This window comes from Triticum urartu, chromosome 3A, assembly GCF_056163025.1.
Source record: "Triticum urartu cultivar PI428250 chromosome 3A, HENAU_Tu73, whole genome shotgun sequence".
Taxonomy (NCBI): Eukaryota; Viridiplantae; Streptophyta; class Magnoliopsida; order Poales; family Poaceae; genus Triticum; species Triticum urartu.
This window is the reverse complement of record NC_141875.1, coordinates 651576940-651595036: the sequence shown is the minus strand read 5'-3', so window position 1 is coordinate 651595036 and position 18097 is coordinate 651576940. Positions and strand designations below refer to the sequence as shown.

Here is an 18097-nt window from a genome sequence, read left to right as displayed (position 1 = left end):
ACAAGAGGAAATTTATTCTCACAAATTATGATGATCACTAAACGATGGGGAAGAACATAGAGGTCTTGAAGATCTGAGGTCCCCCCACCTCTCAGCGCCAAGATGGCAGCCGGAGGCGAGAGGACCTAAATTTCTCAAGGACGATGGTGGTGGCGCAAGCAACCCTAGTTGAAGACGTATATTGCGTGGATATACAGCCTTTGTCCGTGGGTCGGCTTTGGCCCAGTATTATTAGCCTAGCCAGCTACATGGATGGTGGGCTATTCCAGGCCATAGAAAAAAAAATTAACTGAAATAGAATAAATTTTCAGGTGCCTGAAGAATAGCAAAAGCGGTTCTTTTTTGTTGTTGAGGCAAAAGCCTTCATGGTACATTTTATTTTAACTCGAATAAGGATACATCATTTATTACATCCAAAACAATGAAGCTAGGTGAAATATCATCCCAAAAGAACAGAAGAATTCGAATTAAAAGCATGACGTATTTACATCAATCATGTGTGCTTGTTAAAAGCAGTTAGCACGGATAGCAGAGTAGGGATTCCTTGTCGGAGTCCCCTACCAGGAATAAGAGAATATGTCTGTTGATTATTGAATATGACATTCTATGTGACTGACTAAACACATACCATCAACAAATTCACAATCGCAACATGAAAACCACCGACGGGGGTGAGGCTGGTCAATATCAACCCACCAGCTCACCCTGTCCGCATGATCTACGTCGACGCTTAGGCCGTCACGTTTAAGGCATCCATCATCACAGCTTCATCTTCATGGGGTGTAGGCGCAAGCGGTGGAGACCCAATGTGTAGGCGCAAGTTGTAGCGCCGTATCAGTAGCGTGCCCACCCGCGCCACTACTACACCTTCAACCCGCGTTACTGTTAAGATTTTCCCTAATAGTGATGGCATCAATGAGCGCACACCAAGCCAACCAGCTGGCCTACCACGCTGAGTCCAACAGCCATGCCCAGATCTTGAGTGCCAAAATCGATGCGGCGATTGGCCCCTCCAGCGATGAGTAAGATGACAATGTCATCAAGATTTCATCTGACAAGGAAGAGGAGGATTAGTTGCGCTGCGGCAGCTGCAGTGTCGGCGATGAAGAAGAAGATTCGTTTGTCTGAAGAAGGCTCTTTCGCTTATCTAATGTTCATCCTAGTCTAATGGTCATGCTTAGTTTCTTCTAAACCAGTGTTTAGTCCGTGTTACAATTTTGAAATCAATGTCCATTTTCTGTTGAATTGTGTGTTTGACTTAAGAGGAAATTAAAGTTCAGTTAACTAAAAAAATCAGTTAAATGAACTATTGCAGAAATCTATCCCGCAAATTTTTTTTTACCGAAATCTACAGTCAATACCAAACAAAAAATGGTGTCCTTCCTAGTTAGGACATCCTCTTGCATGTGCGGGTTGGAGGATGTTTTCGTTATGCACCAGCAAGTTCAAGGATGAAATAGGTAATTTTCTCTCCTCTAATGTACCCAGAAGCGTGTTGTCAAAGCCATGGGGGACTAAAGCGGGCGTTCACTCGAAAAGTGCATAGAGTCTGAGCTCTATAGAGCTCTTTATTTTTTTCCAATGAAAATACTATTTCCACATATTAAAAAAAACTGAAAAAAGTACATACATAGATGTATATTTGTTCTATAAATGTATAAAATTTCATGAACATATATGTCCATATGTAATGTATAAAAAAAGATAAATATACACATTAAAATTGGTTTTTTCTTTGTTGTTTCTGGGCCATATATTTATCTTTTTTGTGTAGCATGCAAATAATTGAATTACTTGATGAAATTTTGTACATACTTGAAGAACATGCGTATGTACTTGTACAAAACAATTGACATTTTTTGAAACTTTTAAATACATTTTGATCTTTTTTGCAAAATGGGCTCCAAGGAGCCCGGTTTCTGTCCTTCCCCTAGGGCCACTGCGGCCGGCTAGACCTAAGAGCATCTATAGCTGGACTTGGCAAATCCGGACTCTCAAATGCCCGCGGACGCGGCCGAACACGACCACGGGCAGCGACCGGTCACACCTTAAATTTCCTCCATTGCATCCGGATACCTCATATTTAAAACCTTAAATCCGTACAAAAGCATCCAAGCAAGGAAATCCTACGTAGATCTACCTATAATACTATATTCCTCGTCGAAGATGTCCACTATCTCTGTGCCTGGCTCCGGGTACATGGGCGGCAACCGCAACTTCGGCTGCTCCGCGTCGACCTCCGCCTCCGCGTCAAGTTCGACGAAAAGCACGCTGGTCGCCTCCCGTTCCTGCCGGTTGACCTTGACATAGGCCTTATCCTGGATGGACTCCGGGATGGCTTGTTGCTTCGCCATCTCAGCCGCTTGGGTGGCCGCAAACTACGGCTCCGCATCCTCGATGTTGAAGCCCGGAGCCAGTGCTTGCTCCGCCTCATCCTCCTCTGCGTTCACCATCTCCATCGGAGCCGGCTGCTGCTCCTTCCTCCGATCCTCCTCCGGTTGCTCCTCCTGCTCTGGCCCCGGCGAGTCCAGGGGCAGGCCAGCAACGATGCGGGCGGCGCACCTCGCCCGGATCTCCTCCTCAATCTGGAACCTGTGTGAACATAGCATACGTGGTCTTCTTTTGCCGAGCCATGGCGGGCTCGGACTGACGGCTCGGACAAGGAGGAGGTGGATGTGGCTAGGGTTGGGGACATTAGCCGGCTTAAATAGACGGATTTGGCCTCGGGTGGAGAGCTGGAGCGGCACTACGCGGCGTTCACACCCCCACCAGAGGAGACGTCCGTCGAACCGCCGAGTTTTCGGGTGATTCCGTGTTGGGCCTCATCGCTAGTCCGATGTGGTGGACACGTCCGGATGACCTAGATTTGGGTTGGATATGAGGGGTGCCAGTCAGCCCGAGTATTTAAGGAGCCCGTCTGGATCACCTTTTTGTGACTGACATTGATCGACCATCTACCCGGACATTTAAGATGGGTTTGGAGCGCCCGGCTGTATGCTCTAATAGCCGGGAACAAACGATGAAAGAGAAATCAAGGCATGTGAGAAAACCCGGTGTTAAGTTAAGGAGATATCAAGGTTTGTACTTTTGTCGCGTGCAAGAAGAACGAATAGATCTAACAGGGTTCGAAAGCAACATGACATGATCAATAATGCTAATAATCAATCTTTGCCACAGCCAAAGAAGATCTGATGCTGGATGCTTTTGTTATGGGGACACATCGTTATGGGGGAGATCAGGACAGTACTGTAGAGGTTTCTTGGCAGTACCAGATGGCTGCCACTGTTCCCGTTTTATGTTGTGGATGTACAGTGCCGGTGCATGAGAGGAAAATGAGCTAGCTTAATCTGGGGGGAAAGCATTTCAAAAAGGGAAGGGGTCGCTCGAGAGAGGGAGAAAGAAATTCTTCGTCCTGGTAGCTTAGGCTAATTGATGATTAATTAGTGAGGCCAACCAAGCGGATAAGGTGCCCATTTTTTCAATAATGGGCTAGCAAGCACATGATTGTTAAGTTTTTGTTTTATTCCTTGTGAAATCATGTAATGTACTGTAAGAAAAATTGGGAGAGTGGCTCAACCAACTTAGCATGGGTGCAATTTGCAGCACCTGCTAACAGGCACCTAACCTAGTTCATGTAAATTGCCAAATTTTGTAAGGTCGTTCATGCACGAAACATGAGTGTAGCTGCTGGACCCAGCTGCAAACGCATGCAAAGCATTTTGGTTTGCTTCCGAGTATCGTCTACACTACACATTAGTAGCAGGAGCTATATCATACGTGCTACTGCTGGCTATCCACACGAGATCACATCAATGGCATGCCTGCTTGGGGTAGTACTCTAAGTAGGTGTGAGTGCCCCAAAGGCTGCATCGCCTTTAACAACGCCACACCGGCTGCTGATGAACTACTACACCGCTAGCGAGCAAATCAGTCTTCCTCTCTGCCATGGCACACATGAATGTGGGGTTACCATGTCATAACATTGCCTGCCCATGATCAATCACAGACTGATCGCCGGCCGATGGTGGATTAGAACACACGAAAGTAATCTCTCTGGCGCGTGGTTGCTTAGGTTGCAGGTTTAGATCCTGTCGCAGAATGTTTGTCGTTGTGGACAAAACGTAGATACTAGATGACTTGGATCAAGAAAAATATACATACTCACTCCGGTCCATATTAATTGACGCTGCTTAAATACAACTTTGTAGTAGAAGTCCCTGTTACAGTTAGTCGAAAACCTCGTCATGTAAACATTAAGGGTTCTTATCAAGTTCATTTAGTCAAGAAATTCCTTAGCTTCCTCGAATTCTTGACGTACCAAAGTATTGTATTTTTGATGAAATCAAGTGACGTTAAGTTGATATATACAAGAGTTTCCAAACCAGGTCTACACTCCTATATATACATGTCTCCACTCCACACCTGGAAAAACAAGACTTGCACCGATACTAAAGCAATGCCTCAGATTTGCTCATGTTTCCTCTCACCCTTTTCTTCTTCTAAAAGCTAAACACAACCACACAACTAGTACCCAAAAAGAAAAAAGGCGCCTCAACAAAGTTTATTAATCTGGCGCAGCAAGGTGCCAAAGAGGTACCAGAAATGAAATGGTGAGCTAGCTCCTCCTTCCTATGCCTGCCTGCATGGTGCATGTGAGGCCGGCCAAGGACACGCATCAAGTCCAAAAAAGTGAGGAGGGGTTGGTTGAGTTTTGTACTCCAATGGCACCACCTAACCACAAATTTAGTCGTAGGAAAGATGAGCGAGGGCCAACTCTGAGTCAAGAACATGCAAGCAAGTATGTACCAGCAGTTGTTCCTAACAGGAGGAACTACGATCCACGAAGGAATGGTGGATTGGCTTCTCTGACATTGTTGTTCCTAACAGGAGGGCCATGGCCTCGCTTGCAATGCTAATCTCATGGGCCATTTGAAACGAGCGGAATGCTCGCGTCTTCCACCACAAGTGCATGCCACCAATGGTCATACTCCATAATTTATCAAGAAAGACGCGGCTCTATGGGTGGCCTCCGGTGCAAAAAAATTGGGTTTAATCATGCCGCGAGAGTAGTTTTTTTGTATCTTGGGGTGCTGTATCTTCAACAAACTCTATTCTCTTCTTAATTAATATATGAGGCAAGTCTTTTGCCTCCGTTTCAAAAAAAAGTATGTACCAGCAGTTGCTGTCCAATTACTCATCTTCCTTGCTAACCCAGCCAAAGCAGCTAGATATCTCTGCTGGGTGTTGGGTGTGGGCGAAGGGAGCAAGCTATCCCTACAGTGCTAGCCGGCCAGGCCACCAACATGGCCTAACCGCTAACTTGCAAGTGCAAAATACAGTACACGATGAAGTTAATGGAGCAGTGATGATGGTGGTCGACCAGGGAAGCAGATCGACGCAGGAAAGCGCTGTGCAAAACCCAGCTAGCTTCACATCCCGTGCAAGGCAGCGTGGTGAGATGATGGGGGGCTCACGTACTCACATGCGTTGCATATGCCATCGATCGAATGGCCTTTCACGCCAGGCCAGCAGTGTAGCTTAGTACGTACTATTAATCAGTTCATCATTCGTTGATGCATGCATGCATGCACGTAGTTTGTTGCTGGGTCATGTATAGTGTGTCCATGCATGGACCATGTATAGTGCGTTGATAGATCGTGTGTGACCTGAATTCTTTTGAAGCGTCGGGGTTTATTGCACGGATTCTTCTACGTTGACGAACCATCATTGGAGTTAAATTTACATGATCCATGCATTTTCTCGACCTACCCACCATGTCGATCTCCAACAGTGCGCGAGCGTGCGACATGTATCGATCTGTTGGACGTACGCCAGCTGATCTATACAATTTGGTGAGGCTGCACTGCACCACGGTGGAGACGGCCACCATCCTGGGTTGAAATTATGGTTCATGCAGGTACAACGGCGTTGCTGTCGATCGACCAACACACGTTAAGATATTAGAGCATCTACAAGGGGCTATGATAAATATGGCTCTCAAACGTCCGCGGACGCATCCGAACGCATCCGCGGGTAGTGGCAGGGCACTCCTCAAATCAACACAATTGCATTCGGACATCTTATACTAGATCCTCAAATCCATACAAAAGCATGCAAACTTAAAAATCTACACAACTGCTTCGCCTCCTCCTCCTCCGGATCCGCCACCTTCATCGGCTCCGGTAGCGGCTCTTCCTCCTCCTCCTTCGGCTGCTCCTCCTCCTCCTCTGGCTCCGGCAAGTCCGGAAGCAGCCCAACAGCGATGCGGGCGGCGCGCCTTGCCTGGATCTTCTTCGCGGTCTGCCTCCGGTGCTCCGGTGTGAGCATAGCGTACGTGGTGATCAGCCGCCGGACCATGGCGATGCCGGAGAGCATGAGAGAGCCGGGAAGAGGAGGCGGGCGAGCTCGGGTGGCAGCGCGGAGAGGGAGGAGGTGGATGGGCTAGGGTTGGGGGATGGCCGGCTTAAATAGCCGGATTTGGCCTCGAGCGGCGAGCCAGAGCGGCGCCACGCGGCGACGGAGGAGGCGTCCGTCGGACCGCCGAGTTTTCGGGTGCTTCCGCGTGGGACCCCATTGTCATTCCTACATGGCGGGCATGCCCGGGCACCCCATATCCGCCCCATATTTGGGTTGAACATGAGGGGTGCCGGTCAACTCGGACATTTGAGACATATTCGAGGCGCCCGTCTAAATCAGATTTTCGTGACCGGTCAATGATCGGGCGGGCCGTCCAGATATTTGAGGCTGATTTGGGGCGTCCTGCTGTAGACCCTCTTATACCCACGGGTTTGGTGGATCGATCTCTCTAGTGTCTGTCCGGTCAACACGAGCACAATAAAGCATACTACGTGGCTCCCAGGAAAAGGAACCCGAGAGGAACTCTCCGGCGCCATGCCCAACTGTTACCTCAGGACCGGACCGGACCTCTCTAAAAGATAATAAGTGTTCCTACTTCCTCGAGGGGAGCCGCGTCTCGTATATATTGATGTGTGGCAGAAGCCTTGCCTTGGCATACAAGATATAAGAAGGAGTTTGAGTAGAACAAGGAATAGGAAGGAGGTTAGGATTACAACGCAACGGATTACAGTAATATTCTCTAACACCCTCCCTTAATCTTAACTATCCTAGATTAAGGTTACTCTTGAACTCCTCAAATGGTCTTGCTGGTAATGCCTTTGTAAAGCCGTCTGCTACTTGATCCTTGGAGGGAATAAACCGTATCTCAAGTTTTTTTGCTGCAACTCTTTCTCGCACAAAGTGAAAATCAATTTCGATGTGCTTTGTCCTTGCATGAAATACAGGATTTGCAGACAAATATGTTGCTCCCAAGTTATCACACCATAAACATGAGATACGATTCTTCTTGATTCCCAATTCCTCAAGAAGTGATTCAACCCAAATAATTTCAGCAGTTGCATTTGCCAAGGACTTGTATTCAGCTTCTGTACTTGACCGTGACACAGTGGCTTGCTTTCTAGCACTCCAAGAAATAAGATTAGACCCAAAGAATACTGCAAAGCCTCCAGTTGATCTTTTGTCATCACTGCATCCTGCCCAGTCAGCATCAGAGAATGCACTCACAAGAGAGGAATTAGAACGTTTGAAATGAAGTCCTATTCCCATAGTATGTTTCACATATCTTACAATCCTCTTGACAACTGACCAATGTGCAGAAGTAGGTGCATGTAGATATTGACAAACCTTGTTGACAGCAAATGAGATATCTGGACGGGTGAGAGTTAAATATTGTAATGCTCCCACAGTACTCCTATACCTTGTACTTTCCTCCTCCTGAAGTGGCACACCTTCATATGCTGAAAGTTTTTCTGAGGAAGACAAAGGTGTAGGAACTGGCTTACAATTTTTCATTCCCATGCGAGACAGAAGCTCAATGATATATTTCTCCTGATTTAGCACAATTCCATCTTGAGTTTTCTTAACCTCAATACCTAGGAAGAAATGCAAATCACCTAGATCCTTCAAGGCAAACTCTGAGCTCAAGTCATGCAGAAGTGCATTAGTAGCATTTTGGGAAGAACTTGCAACTATGATATCATCAACATATATAAGCACAAAAATGACTACTCCAGCCTTGTTGTAAATAAACAAAGATGTATCAGCTTTGGAGGCAATGAAACCAAGATATTTCAACTGTAAGCTCAGTCTGGAGTACCATGCTCTGTGTGCTTGTTTTAAACCATAGAGTGCTTTGTCAAGCTTGCAAACATAATGCGGTGACTTCTTATCCTCGTAACCAGGTGGCTGTCTCATAAACACTTCCTCTTCTAGAATACCATGCAAGAACGCATTTTGTACATCTAGATGTCGTAGACTCCAACCCTTGGATACAGCAATGGCTAGCACAAGTCTGATAGTTGCAGCTTTAACAACAGGACTGAAAGTGTCCTCATAATCAATACCATAACGTTGTTTAAAACCCTTTGCAACTAGACGCGCTTTATACCTGTCAATGGAGCCATCTGCCTTCTTTTTAATTCTGTAAACCCATTTGCAATCGATGATGTTTTTACCTTTCTGATTTGGTACAAGATGCCATGTCTTGTTCCTCATAAGTGCAGTGTATTCCTCATCCATTGCATTCTTCCACTTAGGATCATCAAGTGCACTATTCAATGTTGTTGGTTCTCCTGAAATACACAACATTCCATACGGTATAGTCCCATCTTTTCTTATTTTAGGATTTCGTATACCTTTCTGTAACCGAGTCATAACTCATGAAGGGGCTGTTGGCTGGACTGATGAAGCTATGTACCTAGGATAGGCGCATGGACCTGTCCTAAGTACCCTACCCAAGGACATCCCTAGAAGAAGTCACCTTTCAATCGACTTGGAGGTATCCCACTCGACAGATTCAAGACACTTGACCACGAAGCAATCACTCGACCAAAGTCCAACCACTCGACTGCCAGGAGATCTAAAGTCACCCTGCACGCAAACGGTCGGTCATTAAGTAGCTTTTATGGTCATCATAGCACTTTATTAGGGGCGTTACCAGTAACCCCCAGTCTTAATGTACTTTAAACCTTGCATTACTGAGGGCTGGAGGGGCCTGGCGAACTCTATATAAGCCACCCCCCCTCCTCAGTATCAAGGGTTGGCACCCCTGTATTCATACACACATAATTCAGTCGACCGCCTCCGGGCACCGAGACGTAGGGCTGTTACTTCCTCCGAGAAGGGCCTGAACTCGTAATCCTCGTGTGCTTACAACTCCTCCATAGCTAAGATCTAGCCTCTCCATACATACCCCCCTACATCACTGTCAGAGTTAGAACCACGACAGTTGGCGCCCACCGTGGGGCTAGGAGTCTTAGCGCCTAATTTGAGAAGTTGCGATTTTTTTCCGATCTCCTTGATCATGGTTTCGGGCGGAGCTTTGGTGGAGGGCCGCGAGATCCGTCTCGGCGCGCTCACGTTCATCACCGACGACTCTGCTTGGCTTCAGGAGGCTCCACTCAACGTCGATGCGCTCCCCGTCCGCGGGGCGACGCACTTTCGTGCATGCGTCTGTGGTGTCCTCCTGCGGCAGCCGTCGACCCAGTATCGGTCGGCTCCCGTGGCATCTCCCCGCCCTGTTTCTCGCCGGCGCAAGCGCTCCGGTCGGTCGAGGCTTCAGAGGTGGGTGAGGCATGCGGTGGCCCGCCAGTCTGCCACCCCACAAGTCGCGGCAATCGAGCCCGACGAATCCCTCTACGGCCTGTTCGACCTGTCGACTGGCTCCGCAGAGACCGCATCCGAATGCGACAGCAGTGACCCCGTTGCAGAGGTTCTGGTGATCGATGGGCCACACAGTCCTCCCGGTTTACCCCGCGCTGACGGAGGCGCGGATGGGGGCGACCCGTCGCGTCCTCACGAGGAGTATCTCCCCGAGCCTCTCACATCGTTGCAGCGGGAGGAGCTTCGCCGCCGGAACATGGATGCACTCCACACTCCTATCGTTGGAGAAACCCCCGAGGCCCGAGCCTTGGAGGACGCGCGCTTGGCTAACTTGGCCGAGCGCACTCGACTGGAGAATCTCCAGCGAATACTCGACGAGCGAGCGCGTCAACGGGCTCCAGAATCCAGTCGACGTCAACTCTTTCCGCACACGCAGGTATATCGTACTCCGATTCAGAATTTGGCGGCTGCGGCCCGTATAGCAGAGTCGATTCAGCCCTCCCAGTCAGAGGCTGGCAGAGGCTTGTTGCAAATCAGAGCGTTGCTCCGGGCAGCGGGAGACCAGAATTCCGCTATTTCTCAGTCACGGAATAGGATCCACAGTCGATCCGTTGCAGCGGATACAGTCCAGTCGGCTCAAAGCCCAAGATCGCCTCCGAGGCGTGAGGGACGTGGAGACTGGCGTGATCAGTACAGAAGGAATGAGCAGTATGATCACTGATTCGATCGTGATGATCGACGTCGAGTGCCAACCCCTCCCCCGAGGAGTGGATCATATGTGCCTCGACACCAGGTTGACAGACGCCCTCATATTGTTGGGCGGAGAATTCCAGTCGACCCCAGGGAACCAGACTTTGATGCGAGATCCATTCTCGTTCAAGGTTTGGTCGACAGGAATAGAGCTCACCGAGAAGGCCACGACAGAGATGCGCCTACCAGTAGCAGAGTACATGTTTCAGGGCCGGAGTGTTTCAGTCGAGCCATCAGAGCCACTGTAATTCCTCCCAACTTCAGGTTGGCGACTGGAGTTAGTAAGTTCACCGGTGAGTCCAAGCCCGATACTTGGCTCGAAGATTACCGAGTGGCTGTCCAGATTGGCGGTGGGAACGATGAGGTAGCCATGAAGCACCTGCCTCTCATGTTAGAAGGCTCGGCCAGAGCGTGGCTGAATCAGTTAGCACCCAGCAGCATTTACACTTGGGAGGATCTCTCCCGAGTGTTTGTCACCACATTTGAAGGAACATGCAAGCAACCTGCAGGCCTTACGGAATTGCGGTCTTGCGTGCAGAAACCGAATGAAACTCTGAGGGATTACATCCAGAGGTGGATCACATTGCATCACACAGTTGAAAATGTACCAGATCATCAAGCAGTTCGTGCCTTTAAAGAAGGCGTTAAGTACAGAGAATTGAATCTGAAGTTCGGTCGAACCGGAGAGATGTCTCTGAATCGGATGATGGAGATTGCCACCAAATACGCTAATGGTGAAGATGAGGATCGACTCCGGAGTGGCAAGCATAAAGCAGTCACCCAGGAAACCGAAGGAAATTCCAGTCAGAAACAGAAGCGGAAAGCCGAGCCAGCCGCTCCTGGGGAGGCCCTGGCCGTAACCCAGGGAAAATTTAAGGGAAAACCCAAAGGACCTTGGTACCCCAAGAAAGTTAAAGACCAAGATGGAAATGATGTTTTGGATCTATCGTGTCACATCCATACCAAGAAAGATGAAGAGGGTAAACTCATTTACCCAAAGCATACCACTCGACAGTGTCGGCTTCTGATCCAACAGTTTCAGGGCAAGCAGTCCAAAGATAAGGAAAAGGAGTCGGACAAAGTTGAGGACAAGGAAGATAGTGATGATGGGTACCCCCAGGTCAATTCCACCCTGATGATTTTTGCTGATGTTGAGAGCAAAAGTCGACTGAAGGTTATTAACCGTGAGGTAAATATGGTTGCTCCGGCAATACCCAATTATCTGAAGTGGTCCCAGACTGCCATCACATTCGACCAGTCTGATCACCCTACGCACATTGCCACCCCTGGGAGGCAAGCTCTGGTGGTCGACCCAGTTGTCGAAGGCACTCGACTGACCAAAGTCCTGATGGATGGAGGCAGCGGTTTGAACATACTGTATGCAGAAACATTGAAAGGGATGGGCATTCCGATGTCTAGGCTCAGCACCAGTAACATGAGTTTCCATGGAGTCATTCCTGGGAAGAAAGCCGAGTCACTCGGCCAAATTGCTCTTAATGTGGTTTTCGGTGATTCCAAGAATTACCGCAAGGAAAAGTTGACATTCGAAGTTGTGGATTTCCAAAGTGCTTATCATGCTATTTTGGGCAGGTCAGCTTATGCACGCTTCATGGCTCGACCATGTTATGTGTATCTCAAATTGAAGATGCCTGGTCCCAAAGGTGTGATCACTGTTACAGGCAATCGGAAGAAAGCGGAAGAGTGTTTTCAGAAAGGCTCAAAGATTGCTGACGCTCAGATGGCAGTGGTCGAGCTGCAAGAGTATCAGAAGACTGCAGATCCAAGTGAGTTGCTACGAGCTAAGAAGCCTGCTTCAGAATCAGCTTTTCAGTCGTCCGGTGAAACGAAGGCAGCTCACATTCACCCAACCGATCCAAACGCTGCTCCGACTCACATCTCAACGACGGTCGACTCCAAATAGGAAGAAGCGCTCATCCAGTTCCTCCGTGAGAACTGGGACATCTTCGCATGGAAGCCTGATGACATGCCTGGAGTTCCCAGGGGACTGGCTGAGCACCGGCTATGAGTCGACCCAAAATTTAAACCTGTGAAAGAACATCTTCAACGGTCCGCCGTCCAGAAGAGGAAGGCCATTGGCGAGGAGGTGGCTCGGCTCTTAGCAGCGGAGTTCATTCGAGAAATTTACCACTCCGAGTGGCTCGCCAATGTTGTCATGGTCCCCAAGAAGGACAAGTCACTTCGCATGTGCATTGATTTCAAGCATATCAATCGGGCCTGCACGAAAGATCATTTTCCTCTCCCCCGCATCGACCAGATAGTCGACTCGACTGCGGGATGTGAGCGTTTGTCTTTCCTAGACGCCTATTCCAGGTACCATCAGATCCGTTTGTACGGGCCCGACGAGATCAAAACAGCTTTCATCACTCCATTCGGGTGCTTCTGTTATGTCACCATGCCGTTCAGCCTCAAGAATGCCGGAGCCACGTTCATGAGGATGATTCAGAAGTGTTTGCTCACTCAAATCAGTCGAAATGTGGAGGCATACATGGATGATATTGTGGTCAAGTCACGGAAGGGTTCTGACCTGCTGACTGACCTTGCTGAAACCTTTGCCAACCTCAGGAGGTATGATATCAAGCTCAATCCGTCAAAGTGCACGTTCGGAGTTCCAGGTGGGAAGTTACTCGGTTTTCTCATTTCCGAACGAGGAATCGATGTCAATCCTGAAAAAAAATGGTACTATACTCCGGATGAAACGTCCTGTGCGTGTGCATGACGTCCAGAAGCTTACAGGATGCTTGGCCGCTTTAAGTCGATTCATCTCTTGCCTCGGTGAAAAGGCATTGCCTCTTTACTGACTGATGAAGAAGTCCGACAAGTTCGAGTGGACTCCAGAAGCTGATGCAGCGTTTACAGAGCTCAAAGCTCTGCTCTCCATCCAGCCGGTGCTTGCTGCCCCAATCAGTAAGGAGCCTTTGCTGATTTACATTGCAGCCACAGGACAAGTTGTCAGTACAGTACTTACAGTCGAGCGGGAAGAAGAAGGAAAGGCCTTCAAAGTTCAGCGCCCAGTATATTATGTTTCTGAAGTTTTGACTCCTTCAAAGCAAAGATATCCTCATTACCAGAAGCTTGTATATGGGATTTATATGACCACGAAGAAGGTTGCACATTACTTCTCTGATCATTCGATTACAGTCGTCAGCGACGCTCCACTATCAAAGATTTTGCACAACAGAGATGCGACTGGTCGAGTGGCCAAATGGGCGATTGAACTTCTTCCCCTAGATATCAAGTTTGAGGCAAAGAAAGCTATCAAGTCCCAAGCAATTGCAGATTTCGTCGCCGAGTGGATCGAACAGCAACTTCCGACTCAAGTTCACTCGGAGCACTGGACCATGTTCTTTGATGGATCTAAGATGCTGAATGGTTCTGGTGTTGGGGTAGTATTGGTTTTCCCCCGAGGAGATAAGCTCAGATATGTTCTCCAGATTCACTTCGATTCCTCCAATAACGAAGCAGAATATGAAGCACTTTTGTATGGGTTGCGCATGGCCATTTCACTCGGCGTCCATCGCCTCATGGTCTATGGCGACTCAGACTTGGTGGTTAATCAGGTGATGAAAGAATGGGACGTCATAAGTCCAGCTATGACTGGTTATTGCAATGAAGTGAGAAAGTTAGAGAAGAAATTCGAGGGGTTAGAGCTTCATCACATCCCCCGACTGAAAAATCAAGCGGCTGATGATTTGGAAAAGATAGGCTCCAAGAGAGAAGCCATCCCCAGCAATGTGTTTTTGGAACACATCCACTCGCCATCAGTCCAAGAAGATCCTTTTACAGATGAAGCCCCACAGCCAAAGAGTGCCACAGATCCAACTGAAGTTGAAATTCCGGCAGTGGTCGACCTAATCATGGAAGTTTTGGCAATCACCCTTGACTGGATGATATCGTACATCGCGTATATCCTGAGAAAGGAACTCCCGGAGGACGAAGAAGAGGCTCGACAGATCGTCCATCGATCCAAGGTCTTTACAGTCATAAAGGGACAGTTGTATAGAGAAAGCGCGACTGGAGTCGGTTAGAAGTGTATAACACCAGAAGAAGGTCAGGTAATCCTTGATGATATCCACTCGGGGACCTATGGTCATCATGCGTCCTCTCGGACCATTGTGGCTAAAGCATACCGAGAGGGATTTTACTGGCCAAGAGCGAATGAAATGGCAAAAGAGATAGTCGACAAGTGTGAAGGGTGTCAGTTCTACTCCAACATGTCGCACAAGCCTGCATCAGCCCTGAAGACCATTCCACTCGTCTGGCCCTTCGCTGTTTGGGGACTGGACATGGTTGGCCCATTGAGAACAGGCAGGAGCGGTTTCACACATGTGCTTGTGGCAGTCGACAAGTTTACCAAATGGATTGAAGCTAAGCCTATCAAGAATCTTGATGCTTGCACTGCTATCAGTTTTGTCAGAGAGTTAACATTCAGATATGGAGTCCCTCATAGCATCATCACCGACAATGAGTCAAACTTTGACTCAGACAAGTTCAGAGCTTTTTGCGCCTCTCAAGGCACACGAGTCGACTACGCATCGGTCGCCCACCCCCAGTCGAATGGACAAGTAGAAAAGGCAAATGGTCTGATTCTCAAAGGACTAAAGCCTCGGCTGATGCGTGATCTCAAGCACGCAGCAGGCGCTTGGGTCGATGAGCTTCCATCAGTTCTGTGGGGATTGAGGACCACCCCGAATCGGTCGACTGGAAGAACTCCGCTCTTTCTGGTTACGGAGCGGAAGCAGTCCTGCCGAGTGATCTACTTCACAATGCACCCCGACTCGAGCTTTATACCGAAGATGAAGCAAAACAAGCCTGGCAAGACGCAGTCGACCTCCTGGAAGAAGAAAGAGAAATGGCTATGATCCGATCGACCATTTATCAGCAAGACTTGCGTCGATTCCATGCCAGAAATGTGAAGAGTCAAGCCTTCCAAGAAGGAGATTTGGTCCTCCGAGTGGATCAACAGAAACCACACAAGCTCGCTCCTACTTGGGAAGGTCCCTTCATCGTCACCAGAGTCCTCCACAATGGAGCGTATCACCTTTACAATGTCGATCGCCAGATCGATGAGCCACGAGCTTGGAATGCAGAACTGCTCCGCCCCTTTCACACTTGAATTCTCACTCGGATGAGATGTAATAAGAAAAACTTTTGTAGTCTATTTATCAAAGACAAGAGTGTTACAAATTTTCCTATAATTGTTGTTGCTTTTGTTTGCGTGTGAAATCCCCCAGTGGGTGGCTTAGCTGCGAATCCGTTTCGCCTAAGTTTATAAAAAAATCCTACCGAGTGGTGAGCCAGACTCCCACTCGGAGACTTAGCTGCAGCTCAGTGCTCGCCTAAGTGTTTAAAAATCCTACCGAGTGGCGAGCCAGACTCCCACTCGGAGGCTTAGCTGCAGCCCAGTGCTCGCCTAAGTGTTTCAAAATCCTACCGAGTGGCGAGCCAGACTCCCACTCGGAGGCTTAGCTGCAGCCCAGTGCTCGCCTAAGTGTTTAAAAATCCTACCGAGTGGAGAGCAAACCTCCCACTCGGAGGATTAGCTGCAGCCCGGTGCTCGCCTAAGTGCTTAAAAATCCTACCGAGTGGTGAGCCAGACTCCCACTCGGAGGCTTAGCTGCAGCCCAGTGCTCGCCTAAGTGTTTAAAAATCCTACCGAGTGGTGAGCCAGACTCCCACTCGGAGGCTTAGCTGCAGCCCAGTGCTCGCCTAAGTGTTTAAAAATCCTACCGAGTGGTGAGCCAGACTCCCACTCGGAGGCTTAGCTGCAGCCCAGTGCTCGCCTAAGTGTTTAAAAATCCTACCGAGTGGTGAGCCAGACTCCCACTCGGAGGCTTAGCTGCAGCCCAGTGCTCGCCTAAGTGTTTAAAAATCCTACCGAGTGGTGAGCCAAACTCCCACTCGGAGGCTTAGCTGCAGCCCAGTGCTCGCCTAAGTGTTTAAAAATCCTACCGAGTGGAGAGCAAATCTCCCACTCGGAGGCTTAGCTGCAGCCCAGTGCTCGCCTAAGTGTTTAAAAATCCTACTGAGTGATGAGCCAGACTCCCACTCGGAGGCTTAGCTGCAGCCCAGTGCTCGCCTAAGTGTTTAAAAATCCTACCGAGTGGTGAGCCAGACTCCCACTCGGAGGCTTAGCTGCAGCCCAGTGCTCGCCTAAGTGTTTAAAAATCCTACCGAGTGGTGAGCCAGACTCCCACTCAGAGGCTTAGCTGCAGCCCAGTGCTCGCCTAAGTGTTTAAAAATCCTACCGAGTGGTGAGCCAGACTCCCACTCGGAGGCTTAGCTGCAGCCCAGTGCTCGCCTAAGTGTTTAAAAATCCTACCGAGTGGTGAGCCAGACTCCCACTCGGAGGCTTAGCTGCAGCCCAGTGCTCACCTAAGTGTTTAAAAATCCTACCGAGTGGTGAGCCAGACTCCCACTCGGAGGCTTAGCTGCAGCCCAGTGCTCTCCTAAGTGTTTAAAAATCCTACCGAGTGGTGAGCCAGACTCCCACTCGGAGGCTTAGCTGCAGCCCAGTGCTCGCCTAAGTGTTTAAAAATCCTACCGAGTGGAGAGCAAACCTCCCACTCGGAGGCTTAGCTGCAGCCCAGTGCTCGCCTAAGTATTTAAAAATCCTACCGAGTGGTGAGCAGACCTCCCACTCGGGGGGCTTAGCTGCAGTCCAGTACTCGCCTAAGTTTGAAAAAATCCTACCGAGTGGAGAGAAGACCTCCCACTTGGGGGCTTAGCTGCAGTCCAGTACTCGCCTAAGTTTGAAAAAATCCTACCGAGTGGAGAGCAGACCTCCCACTCGGGGGCTTAGCTGCAGTCCAGTACTCGCATAAGTTTTTAAAATCCTGCCGAGCGGAGAGCAGACCTTCCACTCGGAGGCTTATCTGCAGCCCAGTGCTCGCCTAAGTACGGAACACATCCCAATCCGCAAGGACGACGAGGTGCAAATTAACTGCTACCTTCTCCTTCGGAGTTGCACCACAAATACAAAGTTATTTCGAGTGAAGAACAAGTTCCACTCGACAGATAATTCATGAAGATATTCAACGATAAATCAAGTTCAGATAAGATCCAAAGGTTCTAAACCGCAGATCAAAGTACTCGAGCCTCCAGCTCGACGGAGTTTAACGGTTACAAAATCCACTCGGCATTCCGAGGCAAATTTAAAGTGAAGCATAAAAGTTTTTATTCCTCATGCGGAGGACTGAAAGGGGCGACGAACTCGTCCAAGTCGATCCCGTCTGCAATGCGAGTGGCAGCAGCAATGAAAGTCTCCATGAAGTCTTGAAAGTTGTGCTTCCTGGTATTGGCAACTTGGATGGCGGCCAACTTTTCTTCTCGCGCCTCCTTGCAGTGGACGGGGACCAGAGACAGAGCGACGTTAGCGCCACATCTAGCAGAAGATTTCTTCCATTCCGCCACTCGACCTGGAACTTCATTCAATCGAGTCATCAGGGACTCAAGGTCATTCTAAAGTGTCGTCCTAGGCCAGAGCGACGTGTCGATCCGTGACATCGCAACCTTCAACCGAGAAAGATAGTCAACAACGCCGGCAACACGAGATTCCAGTCGGAGCACGTTCATAGCAGCCTCATCCTTCACTAGAGAATTGATGGGGTCCAAGTCTGTCTCCACTCGACCGGTCTCCTCTTCGAAGTTC

At 49.0% G+C, this 18097-nt stretch overlaps 1 protein-coding gene across 1 annotated transcript in view; it reads right to left on the bottom strand.

The window, feature by feature from the left end:
• LOC147981102 (uncharacterized) overlaps positions 1 to 2354 on the bottom strand; it is a 34351-nt gene extending 31997 nt beyond the window's left edge. Inside the window, exon 1 of the mRNA XM_087515864.1 lies at positions 2131 to 2354. Coding sequence (XP_087371990.1) covers positions 2131 to 2354 — 224 coding nt within the window. The remainder of the gene's footprint in view (positions 1 to 2130) is intronic.
• Positions 2355 to 18097: the final 15743 nt, after the last annotated feature.